This window comes from Brienomyrus brachyistius, chromosome 11, assembly GCF_023856365.1.
Source record: "Brienomyrus brachyistius isolate T26 chromosome 11, BBRACH_0.4, whole genome shotgun sequence".
In the NCBI taxonomy this organism is placed as follows: Eukaryota; Metazoa; Chordata; class Actinopteri; order Osteoglossiformes; family Mormyridae; genus Brienomyrus; species Brienomyrus brachyistius.
Window position 1 is genome coordinate 16,123,342 of NC_064543.1, and position 15,111 is coordinate 16,138,452.

Sequence of the window (15,111 nt, forward strand, 5' to 3'; positions counted from 1 at the left end):
CCAGTTTCAGAAAAGAGGGGGAGGGGTGAAGATGAGTGGACTAACACAGTTACAGGACTTCCAATCATGGAATGGCGATAGAGTTCAAAAAGCAGAAGAATATGGAGCAAAATAAGGTCTTGGGAAGGTGCAGAGAGTGTGACGTGCGGAGAGCCGTTCCTGCCGACTTCCAGCAGGCAGAAGCCATTACGTATGACAGTGTGAGAACCTGACCTTTAATATTCTGCCTTAAAATGACCCAAATAAACATTTTATTTTTCACCATATCCATCTTTCCACCCTGTACTTTCTTATTTATTATTATGAAAGTCAGACTGCAGCCTTTCAGCTGTAAATCCTTGTGTCATTCTGAGGAGGACATTTCATGTAATTTATCTGAATGTCCCTCAAGCAGGATGACCCAATTTGCCGACAGGAACCCAAAATCCAGGTCAAGAAGCTGAGAACAGTGACTGGACTCCTTAAAAACGGGCCGAACCTGTCGATGAGACCTGACTTGTTCTGACAAACCAAAACAGTGGACTTTCATCTCACAGCACTGAAGACAAAGTGGGGGGTGGGGGGGGGGGGGTTAAAAAAAAATCTTAAGAGTCAATTAGGTGATTATTAATTCATGGCCTTTTTCCGTAAACTGTGGGCGCCTGAGATATCGAGTCCCGTAAGCGAACTGGACTTTGGCACATCTCCTTACCTACTGCAGCAGGGACGCATCGCTTAGCTAAGAGGTGGGCCTCATTCATTTGCGAGGGGGGGGGGGGGGGGGGGGCTGCAGTGACATGGCAAAGTCCCCTGCTCTGACACTGGGGATCCTGCCACGTTGTGAAAGGTCACAGCCAGGGGAGGAGCTAAAGAGACAGCGGCTCACGCGACTGGCTGGCATTTCGACGTGAATCAGCCGGCAAAACATCCCAGGAAAGCCATCGCAGCTGATGTCGCTGCTGCCGCATTACTGCGGTGCCCTTGGAAAGCGATACCCTACACCCAGTGCTTGGAATGAGCATTGGAGGCAGATATCAGAATGGGAGGGGCGGGGGAGATGCCCATGGTTAGCCTGGAGTCCAGCTCAACAACTGGAAATCTCACAACATCCTGGGCTCTACTCCTCTCATGAGCAGACGCTGTGACCCAGCCGCAACCTGCCATCCAGAAAAGGGGTGTGTGTGTGTCACATGACAGACATAAAAATAGGCACATATCCACTGGCTGCCCATCTCACCCCAGCAGATTCTCCTCAACCTGGCCTTGGAAACTAGCCCTACCCCCCTCCCTCCCCTGCCACATTCGCCTTTCCCCCCCCATATATACCTTTATTCAAAAACTGCATTATGAATGTCCGGGGTGGGCCGTGTGGCTGGCCCCTCCCCCCCGCTCTCGATGACATGGGACACACTCTCCTCCTACGACCACACCAATTTAACGATTAATTTGGAAGAGGATGTTTCACCCTCCAGTGCTCCAGGTCATTCTCTTTAATGCATAGAGTATGCTAACAATAACTGAATACTATCTTTTTTTCCTCTTTCTCCACCGTCTTTTTTAATCTTCTTCCCGCACTGGAGCCCAGAGCGACATTGGGTTATATTCCATTTCACCTTGTATTTCTCAGGTAATTACTTTGCACCAATTAATTTTAAATAAAGAAAATTACAGTGAACGGTGTCCGCCAACCCCGCATCGCAGTCAAGTTCATCATCTTCTCCTATCCTTGGTGTATAGTCGCGGATTCATTAATGACGGTCTGTCGGGGCAGGCTGGGAAATCCAGTTTGTTCAGGCCTACGAGGCATAACCTCAACAAAGACAAATTTCAAATAAAGAAATTAAACGAGATATTAATTAGCAGAAGTTATTAAATCGCCAGGCTGCCGTGCTCAAGCAAAAAAATTTAAAATAAAACAATGGTTGATAGAGTTCACTGGAAGAGGACATATGTCTAATGCCTCAAACCTCACTGAGTGAACCGTGCGATGTGTTGATACTGAAACAGGAACAAATATGGACCGTCCTGTTTTCAGAAGCAAGACATACACAATTCTACAAACGTCAAAGGTTCAACTTTTTAAACTTTATGAATATACACCGATTAGCCAGAACAATAAAACCACCTGCCTAATATTGTGTAGGTCTCCCTGTGCCACCAAAACAGCTCTGAGCCATTTAAGCATGGACTCCACAAGACCTCTGAAGGTGTCCTGTGGTATCTGGCACCAAGATGTTAGCAGCAGATCTTTTAAATCCTGTAAAGTGTGAGGTGGAGCTTCCATGGATCAGACTTGTCAGTCCAGCACATCCCATAGATTTTTGATTGTAGTGAAATCTGGGGAATTTGGAGGCGAAGTCAACACCTTGAACTCTTTTTATGTTCCTCACGCCACACCTGAACACTTCTTGCAGTGTGGCAGGGCTCATTATCCTGCTGAAAGAGGCCAACTGCCATTGGGGATTTCTGTTGCATGAAGGGGTGTATTTGGTCTGCAACAATGTTTAGGTAGATGGTAGTGTCAATGTAAGGTCCACTTGAAAACCAGGACCCAAGGTTTCCCAGCAGAACATTGCCCAGAGCATCGCACTGCCTCTGCCGGCTTGCCTTCTTCCCATAATGTGTCCTGTTACCATCTCTTTGCCAGGTAAACAATGCACACACACATGACCGTCCACATAATGCAACAAAAAATGTAACTGATCAGACCACGCCACCTTCTCACACTGCCCCATGGTCCAGTTCTGATGCTCACCGGCCCATTGTAGGTGCTTTTGGTGGTGGAAAGGGGTCAGTATGGGCACCCTGACCAGTCTGCGGCTACAAAGCCCCATATGCAGCAAGCTGCAATGCACTGTGTCTTCTGACACCTTTGAATCATAAACATAGCAATTCATGCTACAGTAGCTCTCCTGTAGGATTGGACCAGACAGGCTAGCTTTCCTTCCCTACATGCATCAATGAGCTTTGGGCACCCATGACCCAGATGCCAGTTCACCAGTTGGCCATCCTTAGGCCACTTTTGGTAGGTACTGACCACCGCATGCTGGAAATGCACTACAAGACCAGCCATTTTTGAGATACTCAAGCCCATCTTGCCATCACATTCTGGCCCCTGACCCTTCCTTACACTCGTCCATTTTTCCAGCTTCCAGCACATCTGTTGACTGTTCACTTGCTTAATACATAATGCCAGCTTTGGCAGGTGCCATTGTAACGAGATAATCAATGGCTGCTTCTGATTTCAGGGGCATCATCCTTCTAAGGCTGCATTCAGAGGCTGAATACGTCCCAGCGACAGCACAAGGCTGTCCCATTTCAATAGCTCCTTCAAAGGAATGTGTCCTCCTTTTGCTGAGTTGCAAAACATCCACCCATTGGATACTTTTGCAGCCCAACATATCCCAAGATTCATTGCTTGAACCTTCGAAGGACGCAGCCTACAAAAGCTATACTGACTACCTCCTTCGAAGGTTGCAGCCCCTGATCTCCTACACAGTCAATGTTACTCACTTTACCTGCTAGCAGTTTTAATATTTATGGTTGATCAGAATGTATAATCTAACATTTGGCGTTTTTAACTGCAGTCTTTCGGCTGCAAAGCACAGAAACATGACCAACTGGAGCAACATTTTCAAAGTCCACGGTCCATCTCATGAGGTCCACTAAGGGTTTTACTAAACACAACTGTATCTGAAAACCAATTGTTCCATGCACCTGATCCAGCTGCAATAAACACTGAGAAGCAGCTGTGATCATATGCCGGTGCAATGCTCTCCACCACAACAGGGGGGTGCTCTGCTGCTCACCATGTGCTTTCTGGCACTCGGCCCCAACACTACCGATTGTTACCCAATGAGGCTCCTGTAACTGTATAGAGATGGGTTCGATTCTGTTAGCAGGTCACCTGCCCAGAGATATATTTTCACTTCCTTTGTCTTCAGGGACAATAATCTCAAAGTCCAAAAGGTTGGGCGGGGGGGAATAATTCATACTGATAAACTGCTAAAGACTCCTCCCTCCTCACCTCATCTGAACAGAGCCATTTCAATACACTTATGTTAAATATTTTAAATTGTACTATAGTCATCCCTCCCAGCACTAAGATATATTAACAATCCCCTGAACCCTGTGTAACCCGCCCCTCCCCTCGCCTCCTTCCCCAACCTCGGGTTCTGCATTAATACCTGATCTCACTGAATCCCGATTTCGTTCCTCACTCGACAGCTACCGGCTGAAGTAGGTGTGCAAACACTAGGGCAACAAGATGCTGCTTCAGGCAAAGTGTGTTTAACTTCATACCCCCTCCCCATTACAAGCAACCCCCCCACCCATTTATTTATTAAATCAGGTAGCTAAATTATGGCTTCTGCCACCTTCTTATCATTTAAATAACTAATTTCCGACACGTAGCTTTATCTCCTCCTTATTTCCTCACTGTGTCCTCTCTATCAGAGCCACAAATTAATTGCTAACTTTTTTCAAATCCCCAACATGTTGATTGCATCATTTCCTGTATACGTTTCATGCATTTCAGCTGTGGTGTTATAGCTCCCAGTGTAGGGGAGAGCACCCCGTTAAAATCGGGGAATGATGGACCGGAATCGATCAACACGTTTTGTTAGGCCTGAAGTGTCCAGTGGGATCAAAAGACAAAAATCTCGGATCAGAAGTACCGTAGAAAGTATGTCTGGCACCACCAACTGGTGAGCAAGGGCATGTACATGGGTGGGGCCACTGGCCCCAGCTGAAAGGTGATTGGCCCCATGGAGTACCCCCTGCCCTGTAACTCACTGATTCAAAGCATATCATTGGCTAAAGATAAGGTTGGTCCTCTGTACACATTATGAGTCCTCTTATGCCCCCCATCTTAAAAAACTTCAATGATATACAAACAATCAATGATCTTTAGGTTCTTCATCCTGAGCCTGTGGAGCCTCTCCATCCTCCTCACACATCAGACAACCTTCTGGACCCTCTTACCCACAGATGAAGAACTATTTTTAACTTTGCCGGAATAATAAGCTCCTGGGAACCTTTGCATTTTTCATATTCAGGAACATCTCTGCTCTGCAAAAACACCGAAACATACTCATTCTGAGATTGGCGGCCGATGAGGGGGGTGCACTAAAACTTGTACATCTGTAACTGAACGCCTTTTAACAGGAGGAATCCTCCTGCTCCCGCCGTTATTCTGCACACCACAGGTATCAGTGAATTATTAATCGTGCCGCTCATTTTAATGCTCTTTAAAGTGCTTTATTTTGATATGTTAAATATACTTTTAGGCAGCCAACTACATTATCATCTCTGCCATCAAAGAGGCGAGCAGCTTTCTTCGTAGAGCACAAACAACTCTACCCGACTTTTAAAAAGTTTCGAAATCAAAGACGTTTTAAGATTCGACTTCAAAAAGTTCAAATGAAGTTTCCTAATTTATTTTCTTAGCATTAATCTAATTCCATCATTCCAGAACCAAAACTCGAGTGGTTCTCTGCCTCAGGGCAGAGGGGTCTGGGTTACTGTCATGCCTAGGAGCCTGTAGGATGAGAATGAGGATGAGGGAGGTGCACGGAGTACGTTCTGATGCTTCTTAGATGACGGACACTGGCCGACATGATGCTCGGTGATCATGTGATCAGGCCAGGTGACCTCAGCTTAGTCAGAAAGCTGGGCTCGGGGGGCGGGATTAAGGAGCTCATCCATCAGGTATCCACAATGTCAAGTGCACCATTACAATCACACAACATAAACTGACACATCACCCCTGTGCGACGAAACATAAAGCAAATGCGGCTGAAGGGTGACCCAGGTCTGATGCTATAAACCACGTCTTCTGCTACGAGGCGTTCATATCAGCGTGTAGATGGCGCACTCAGGGCCCAAGCCACACCCCCCGGAAGCCGAATGCTCCCGGATGTGCTGTGCAGCTGCCCTTGCACACCCCTTGCACATCACCGTTCCTGACAGGTGTGCTTCGCATGACCCGACGCCCCACCCCCACCTGAGAGAAAAGGTGGTGCACGCGGGCAGATTCACACACTGCGAGGCAACTGTCCAGTTTCACTACAGGGCACTGGAACGTCACATTTTTAACGAATGGGCCAAATCTCAGACAATGTCACCTAAAACAAGTGAAGACAACAAAAATTTGATTTGATTGAAGGTTAACTTTAAAAAAAAAAAAGCAAAATGAAATTGGCTAAAATGTTTTGGCATGGAGGGTATGATAATCTCTTATATGCCGACCTTCTCTCCTTGAAATACTTTAACAAGGATGCATCTGATTTGCATAAGCTGATTTCATGTCCACTGCTAATCGTTGTCACTGGCCTTCCTACACTGTCCTTCCTGCACGCCTGTCCTTTCCCAGTAAAGCGATAAAGACAAGCCTTACCTGTCCCTTTGGTGAGCTCCTTCTCCCCCCCACTCTCTCTGTCTTTGGTTTGGTCCTCCTGATCTGTGGCGGTCTCACCAGCAGCCTCCACATCCTCACTCAGCTCTCCTGGAGGGGGAGGAGACGCCGGGACATGTAAATCGCCCCTCCATCAGAATTGGTGGATGTGCTTAAAGGGACGGCGGCTTTTTTTTTTTTTTTTTTAAACCACCCACCCTCGTATCCACAGAAACTTACAGCTGACACCCAATTACAAGGTTATGAGACAAAGAGGGAACACGCTTCTTTTTATGCTTTTTAAATTCAATTTCCACTAATTCCTTCTTTAATTTCGTTTGATTAAAAAAAATCAATAGGGGAAAAAATTGAATGTTACAAAGCCTCTTCATGCCTTCAGGAATATTTTTTTCTTAAATCATATGCACCACTGTGAAAATATGAATGTACCATTTTAAAATATTTTCAAAAAAAGCAGCAGGAGAAAGAAATATTAATCACACGACTATTTCTCTTGCTAAGACTAAATGATGACATTCAAAAAAGGCACATTGAAATACGTCAGAAAATTATTAGCAAATCTTGTGACCTTGTTATTCTTAAGGTTTCTTATATAAAGCGAAAATAATTCATTAATTTTATAAAAGGATCATGTATAAAAAGTTTCAATGTGCCGCATATTAAACAGTATGTCTAGGTCAAAAGAAAAACAAAAATGGAAAGTAAATGTACGCGACCAATACCTGGAATTTCCAAAGATTATATTAACCGTTTGCAAGACTGATCGGTTTTATTATATCGACACATATACACACGCGCGCATCTATATAAATATATACGTCTTCGGTTCGATTCGGTGTCACCCTAATACCTGACGTTGTGTAAAAGTTAACACATAAAAACGTGCGGCAGGAATATAAAGGCTTCGCCCCCCGTCCGGCAGAGCCATTACAACAGCTCCCAACATCGGTCGGCTTACGCTCCGTGTCCGTGCAAAATAAAAATGCAAAATAAATAAATGCAAAATAAAATCATTAATATTTCACACCCGCAATTCATTTTTTTCTGCAAAGTCAAACGCAAGCCCCTTTTCCCCCCACCCCGTGCTTCCAAACTACCTTAAAAGCCCCTGGCGTACATGCTACGCAATTTAACAGCGATGAAATTCAAAACTATGGATAACCGATAATGATATTGGTGAGTAGAGGGGAAAAAAACAAAGACTGTGAGAAAAGCGAAAGGCACATCCGTCTTTTTTATTCCCCACCCCGGTAAGTTTGTTTAAAAGTAGCGCAGCCAAAACATGACGGCAGCGAGCCGCTCTGTCGGTCGATATAACCCGATCGCTTATTACACAAGTCAGCTAATTCCCGGCAAATGTACTTAAACATGCTTTTGAAAACGCTTCCACACTTCAGCCCTATATCCATCACCGTATTGACGTATTGACAACGCAGCAACAACAACAACAACAACAAATACATATATATCCTGTTCAAATATTTACCCCCCCAGTAAATCGGAATGGGGTCTGACATCATCATGCTGCGGTTATCGCCAGTGTGCTTAAATTTGTTACGTTTACTGTTTATTATTACTGACGTATGGCAAGGTTTGTATGTAAACAGTAATATTAATTATCATATATGCTACATACACAAACGGGCGCGCGCGCGTATATATATATATATACATATATATATATATATATATATATATACATACATACATACATATATACATATATACACACACACACAGATAGACACAGTATACTGCATATGTCTAAACTGGCGTTTACCTACTAATATATATGCAAATACTCTGCAGGGAGTCCTTTATTCACGCAGGCTGACCCAAACGAAATGCTAGCTGCCCCTTGGCTGCCCCTCCTTTTATCCTATAACAACGCAAAGGCACTGAACCGACAAGTGGCCTTCAAGCCGACCCCGGGTTCCTCCACGGAGCGACTGTAGGCATCTGTGATGATCCGATTTTCTTCTGGGAGGAAGGGGAATAAGCACCCAGCCTGCCCAGGCTGCGTCCTCGAGTGCAGGGACTCTGTCCCGCTGTCACCTGGAGGGCTGTATATTTCACTCAGGGCCTCAGACACAGCGAAATAACTGCACTCCACACCCTGGCGTGATATACAGCCTTTTGCTGATTCTCAAGAAATGCAGAGACTCCTAAGTTATATAGAGAATTTTTTTTTCCAAAAACCATTTTACTGCATTATTCTGTACTGCTGAGGTCAAACATTTAATTCAAATTTAAATTTCAGAATTGAATCAATTCTTCTGAACAATTATCATCTACATTTAAGTCTCTCCTACATGCATAGATAAACCAAAAGCAGGACGCAAATATAAAATTGATAAACGCACATGAAACATGCACCTTCCGCATTTGCGAGTCGGATGTATTGTATAAAGTTTACAGGGAATCGTTTACCGATGGTGCTGTGTTGTGCTGTGATGCATTATGGAGTAACTAAAGACTAAATTTCTATTTCCCTACTTTAATCCTTAGCTAACACTGTCACACCATCATTAGACGGCTAAAAAAAAAAAAGTTAGACACCTAAAAATCAAGAGAGAGCAGGCTGGGCCGCCACTTCTGACAGCAGCTTATCCGTGTGAAGTGTGGCCGCTTTCTGCTTTCCTGAGATGGTTTTTCCCACGCAGTCCAGATTGTCATATATCAAAGTGGCCGCAGGCGGACCTGCCAGATCCTGAAACAGGTGGCCTCCAGCCGTCGCTCCAGCTGCCCGTCTCTGAGCTTTCCCGGAGCGGAATCTTGCATGCCCTTTCCGAGTTCAGATAAAGCTCCTTTAAAACCACATCACGCTCGCTCCAGAACTGTATCAGATACTCTATATGTGCAACAGTACATATTAAATCTGAGCGCCAAAACAGTCAGAATTTGGTTACGTTTAACACCATTTTCTGATCCCTTTAAATTTTATGAGCTATATTTCAGGAAGAGCTGGTTGGCTTTTGGCTAGTGTATCACTCCTTAATAAGACCATGTCTAATAACCAGATTTATAAAGCTGCACTGAGCAGCCCTGAACTTGGAAGAGGTCGTCTCTGTGACAGCAGTGAGGGCTGCAAGTGATGGAAGAGCTACGTTTAGGGCAACGAATGATCGGTGCGTGGATTATGCTGTAAGGAATTCCCACTCTGTGCACAGGTGAACCTTTATTTAGATAAAGGTATTTAACTGGGATAACTGGGATAACCATCTCCAAATGAAAAGTGTATTTAAAAGAGTCTGCAAAAGCCTGCTTGCACGTAGCATTCCACATTTTTTCCAAATTATCAAGCATGCATCTGTAAATGCTTCAGAGACAACTGTCAATTTCTATCGCATCCGGTGCCAGAAGCTGACGGCTATAAGCATTCCTGGGAAAACTCACGGACAAGCCCCAAACACTACAGGCCTCGTTGACAGATGTGCCTTGACTGAGGAATAATCCCCAAGTTAGTTTTACACCTTAAAAAATTAGCATTATCATTTTGGAGCTACCCAGACCCCTCACTGAAATGGTCCCCATAATCCACAGATCTGACCCCCTCCCTGTACACAACTGAAGACAACAGCTGTCAGGTTAACATTCTCCAGACAGATCTGCAGGTCTGCCCCTCCCAGCCCCCTATTCCACTTTTTTCTTTATTTAATCGCTATACACGAGACTCCGACTGCTAGTCATGCTAATGTATGTGGGGATGCAGGGATTTAATTCCAGGAACAGCGCTGCACTTTAAAGTGGGGGAAATCAGTGCACTTACCCGTCTTCTCCTCTGCAGCCGTACGGTGTTCTGATTAAAGCTAGGCCGGTCGTAATTAATAAAAGGTCACGAGTGGCCGATAGGATGGAAACGGAAACGGCAGAAAATGTGGGCATAGATAAGCGGTGGAAGAAGATTACGAGGAACACTCAAAGCTATGGAAACATGCCATTTCAAATCCAAGTCTAAAAATATAAAAGACAATAGCCTGAGGATTGCTGTGTAATTAATTGTCCTCATTAACCCTCCTTGTACAATGATATTAAACTTTTCCTTTAATCTAATTATGAGACTTGCTTGAATGAGCACAGTTGTAAAACTGATTATAGTACCCACAATGCACTGTGGATATGCATTCTGCCGTGATTGGATCACAGTAGCTGGACCTTAGGCCAGGATGTCCCATCTGTGCCGGGCTATAGTGGAGTGGAGCAGCCTGACTGGACTGGATTGGACCGGGACCGCTGGGGAAGCTCTGATTCTTAATCATACTCTCTCTCTCCCTTTCTCTCTAGCTCCCTCATCCTTATCTCCTATTTTGCCGAGAGTGCAGAGGCCCAAACAGGCCCATAGGTGTCACCCTATACAAGCTGGGAGAACAACACACATGGCAACACACACACAGTAACACACACACACACACATACATGCATGCGTGCGCACACACAGACTCGCAAGTTCCTGCAGCAGATGTTAGGAAGTGTGCAGGTGCCGCCGTTTCACGCAGTAACTTTTGGAAACAGCCAGACACACGTAGCGCTCGCTCCGCATGGCCTCTGATGGAGCACGTAGGAGCAAGAGCGCCACCCTCTGCAGCCTTAATAAATGCCGAAATTCCTTCCGGAGGAGAACCAAGCCCTGTACCCTCCGTTGTCACTGACAGTGCACTGGTGTCGCCGTCCGGATCCCGGGAAAAATGAGTGACCACAAACCACTTGGTGCGGGGGCTCCCTCTACGGCCTGCTATAGCCATCATGGCCGGTGTGGCCCCCGCCTGCCTGGCCCAACCCTGCCCCCGTCCAGGTGCCTCGCCATGCCGTTATCCCGGCTGGCCTCCTATTAACAGGGCACTGTCAGATAAAAGCAATCGCGTTTCACACCCCCCCCCCCCTCACTTTCCACTGCCTCGGCAGAAAATCCCCCCCCCCCTCCCCACCACCTCCCTCTTAGGCCATCTCTGTATCAAAGCCGGCCGCACCCGGGATGGCGAGCTGGAAAATGAAAGTGACAGGGGCGTACAGTGGGACAATGGGACACGGCCCCCTTGCTGGGGGGCTTTCATGCATTGTCCCTTCCTAATATCAGCACCTCCGCGCCCCATCCGCTCGCCATGACGCTCCCCCCCCCCCCCCATCACCTAAACTACAACATACTGAAAACACCCCCCCAATCCACACAGAGTTTCAGCTCGTTACTCCATCCTTGCTGTCAGAAAAACATGGGGGTCAGCATGGACTGCGGCATGGGCTCGTAAAACCTGAAACCGACACCCCCCCACCCATTACCCCCCCCAGCCACTCGCCACTCTGCCGAACCAAACTGAACACACAAAGACCCCTCAGCGGCCCAGTGCTATATTTACCGGGGTAACATCGTGCCGGTCACACGTGCTGCAGAAACAGCCATTTAAATAGCAGGAACATTCACCTTATTGCTTTTGCTTTGGAACACAAAGATAAGAGGATAGAAACAAACTGACATGAGGAAAGAATAACATATAACAAGAAAAAGAAACAATAAAACATAAATATATATACAGACACATGATGTGCAAGAGGCTCCATAATCTGAGTAGTCCATTCAGACACTCGCTGTCAGAGCACAGTCACACGCCTACGGCCAAACATGGCTATGACCCGCACACACTCTGCTTGTGCCCCCCCCCGCCCCGAATGGCATGCAGCCGAACTCCATGCAGAACGGTAGAGGTCGGGGTACCTTTTTTTGTGCCTAACCGGGAGCCATCTCCTGCACTGCGCTGCGGACCGCGATGCCGGATCGCTAACCTCGCTCCTGGCTGGCCCTGACATGACCCAGGAGCTTGTCGGGGGGGATCTAAATGTGAATGAGTACTTTGTGTCTCTATGGGGCTGGGGTGGGGGGAGGGATATGGATGAGGAGGAGAGGATTGTGGTCGGGGGGGGGGGGGGGAGGGTGGCGGGGGCTAGGGCAGCTAATAGCTTTTAAAAAAAAAAAGTTTAAAACAGCAGGGACTGATCAGGCTGCCTTAGAACAATGCTACCCACCCCCCCCCGCCTCCTCAAACCCCTACAAGTGAACACTTAATTTCGGCAGCCATTACGCTCATTCAGGTCACACCAGGTTGCCCGGAGGAGACGCATCGCTCCTGTCCTCCAGGTACCGGAACATCTCCCTAACCAGGGACACTTGCATATGTAAAACGTACTTTCGTTTCAGCTGAAAAGGGCCAATGAACTCACACACTGTAGCGTGAATATGGATGTTTTTTTTGCTTTTTAAATTCGAGAGAGCTGTCCTACAGTCCCCCCGAAAAGCTCCCCGCTTTTTTCCCAGGATATGAAAGATACCTGCAAATCAAAGCCAGGTGCCGCATCCGTCGAAAACAGCACAGGACATATTTCGCTGATCCACAGCGCAGCAGCCCTGTATGTGTCGTGTCGTGTATGTCAACAAATTTAATTAATTAATGACTGTCGCACTGACCAAATATCTGAGCCTAAATTTCATCTTTTATTTGATTTGAGCTAATGCGTGTTTATACCTAATATAACACACGGTTAAAATGTTGACGTTGTTATACTTTAATGGTGGAGTTCAGATATTTCGGAATAAAAGACAAACGAATGTGATCTGTGCACAGAAAAAAAAAACTTTTGTTTTTCTAGCGGCCAAATCTGGAGACTGCCCGACCGCGGTTACCCCAGATCCGGGAATGTATGGATCACGTCTGCAACTTACCGAGGCTCGGATAACAACAAAGGGAGTCCATTAGAGTATTTGTGACAGATGCACAAACAGGGATTATAGGACAAGAGGACAGGGGTGGGGCTGTGGAGGGCTGGGGGGCCAGGCTGGGGGGGCCGTGTCTGGAGGGACCACGACACTCCCTTGTTCCTCCGCCCCTCCCTCCACTATCTCCCCCACACTCCCACACTTACGGCTCACCTATTTCTAGATCAGCGGGGGGATGGGGGGGGGTGGGAATTGTAAGGAAGAAAAAAGTAATCCTCAGGAAGGGCGATCACATCGAGTCTGAAATATTCACCAGTGGCTCGGAAAATGCAAGGGTACAGTTGTGACAGGCAGGTGGGACACCCAGCGTTGGCTCACAACTGGGGTGCAGACATCACTGTGGCCCTGAATATGCATAACCCAGAAAATGTATTGATTTCATGTGGCAAAAAAGGGACAGGCACAAAAAATAAAAAACTCCTAACCTGAAACTGTCAGGGTGCCTTTGTCATAGCTCATCTGCGCCGACGGTCACCATTCGCCACAAACACGGTTTAATTAGCAGGTGTGCAGTACGGGCACCACACTCGGGCTCATCCAAGGGCTCACGCGCACAGTGTGCCAGGCTCACAGCGGTGCCACGCTATTTTTACCATGATATATATCCACACACACACATGCTCCAATGGTAGCTAATTGTTGTGCAACAACACACAGCAAATGTTTCGGGGGGGGGGGGAGGGTAAAAATAAAATGAATACAAGTACTTCTCTGCTTTCTCTCTTTTCAAAGCAAGCTTTCCCCCACCAGAGGACCTGTTACAAAGGGCTCCTAATCTCAATATTTGTTGCAGGTATGTTTGTAAGCACTGAGTACCTGTGTCTGATACCCAGTCCTTGTACGTTTCTGTCGACCCCCCCAAATCAGTCCAGTGGAGTCTCCCCCCTTTATTGACTGTGCAGTGCCTTTTAACTCATTCGCACATTGGTGGCTCAGTGGGCTAGGAAGGTGTGCCAGTGATGGGAAGGTTGCTGGTTTACATCCCAGAGTTGGCAGTGTCTTTTCACCATTTGCCTCCCTCATTTAAGCCAGGGACGGTCTTACCCTGCTTTCAATTGTATGTGACTTTGAAGAAATTGTAGTAGGTGAACCGGTCTTTGGAAGTATCACCTTAGCATTGACTGGTGCAAGGTTGGCGTGTAGGTGGGCACAAGTCCAACTGCAGCCCCCTGAGCCACCCAGTAACGTGCTGGCAGAAACAGCAGGCAGATATGGCGAATCGGGCTCTCTGGGGATGTTGCGGGGGGGTGCGCAAGTGGATAAGGCCACCGAATTTGATCTGAATGTCACTGCAGAGTGAGCAGATTTCACTACCAAAACACAAAGACAGTCAAGACCACGCTGGGGACAGCAAAGGGATCCTACACCGCCCCGCCAGGGTCAGGTTTTCCGGGCGACCCTCCTTTCCACCATCCTCCCTCTCTGTCTGCATCACCCCCCTCCCCATTACTTTCACATGAAATATGAAAAAGCAATATCCTCTCTGTGTTTGTACTGAAGCGTAATGCGATTGTGTTGTCATTTATAGGAAATAATCGCAAACCTCTCTTTCATTTTCCAGTTCAAATAACCATGAAAAATTAGCCGGCAATGTCAGGGGGACGGCGAAGAGGCCGTGTGCCGAGCGCGCCTGACATTTCTCCTTAATAGGAAAGCGACTGCTTGTTTCAATATCCTCTTTTTAACTTCTTTATTTTAATTAAAATAAGTTATGCACTTCGATGGGGATGAATCGCTTTCCCCGCAGTTCCTGGAGGGCGGCGGTCGGGTCCTGTCTCCGAGCCTGGCGTCCTGGAGCCGCCGGATAACTCCTGTGGCCCGCCCCGCCCCCAGGCCCCCCCCACCCCACATCTCCGTCCACCACCCCTAATGGCCGCTGACCTGGGGGGGAAAGGCGCCAGCCAGCCACTGGAGGAGCTGGATCCGCAGCACCACCGCCCCTCAGCCAGGGGTA

General features: G+C 47.0%; 1 protein-coding gene across 1 annotated transcript in view; it reads right to left on the reverse strand.

Annotated features, from left to right (window-relative positions):
• Positions 1-15,111, reverse strand: part of zfhx3b (zinc finger homeobox 3b) — a 127,902-nt gene that overhangs the window by 21,185 nt on the left and 91,606 nt on the right. Inside the window, 1 exon segment of the mRNA XM_049029980.1 lies at positions 6,377-6,484. Within this exon segment, the coding sequence (XP_048885937.1) occupies positions 6,377-6,484 (108 nt within the window).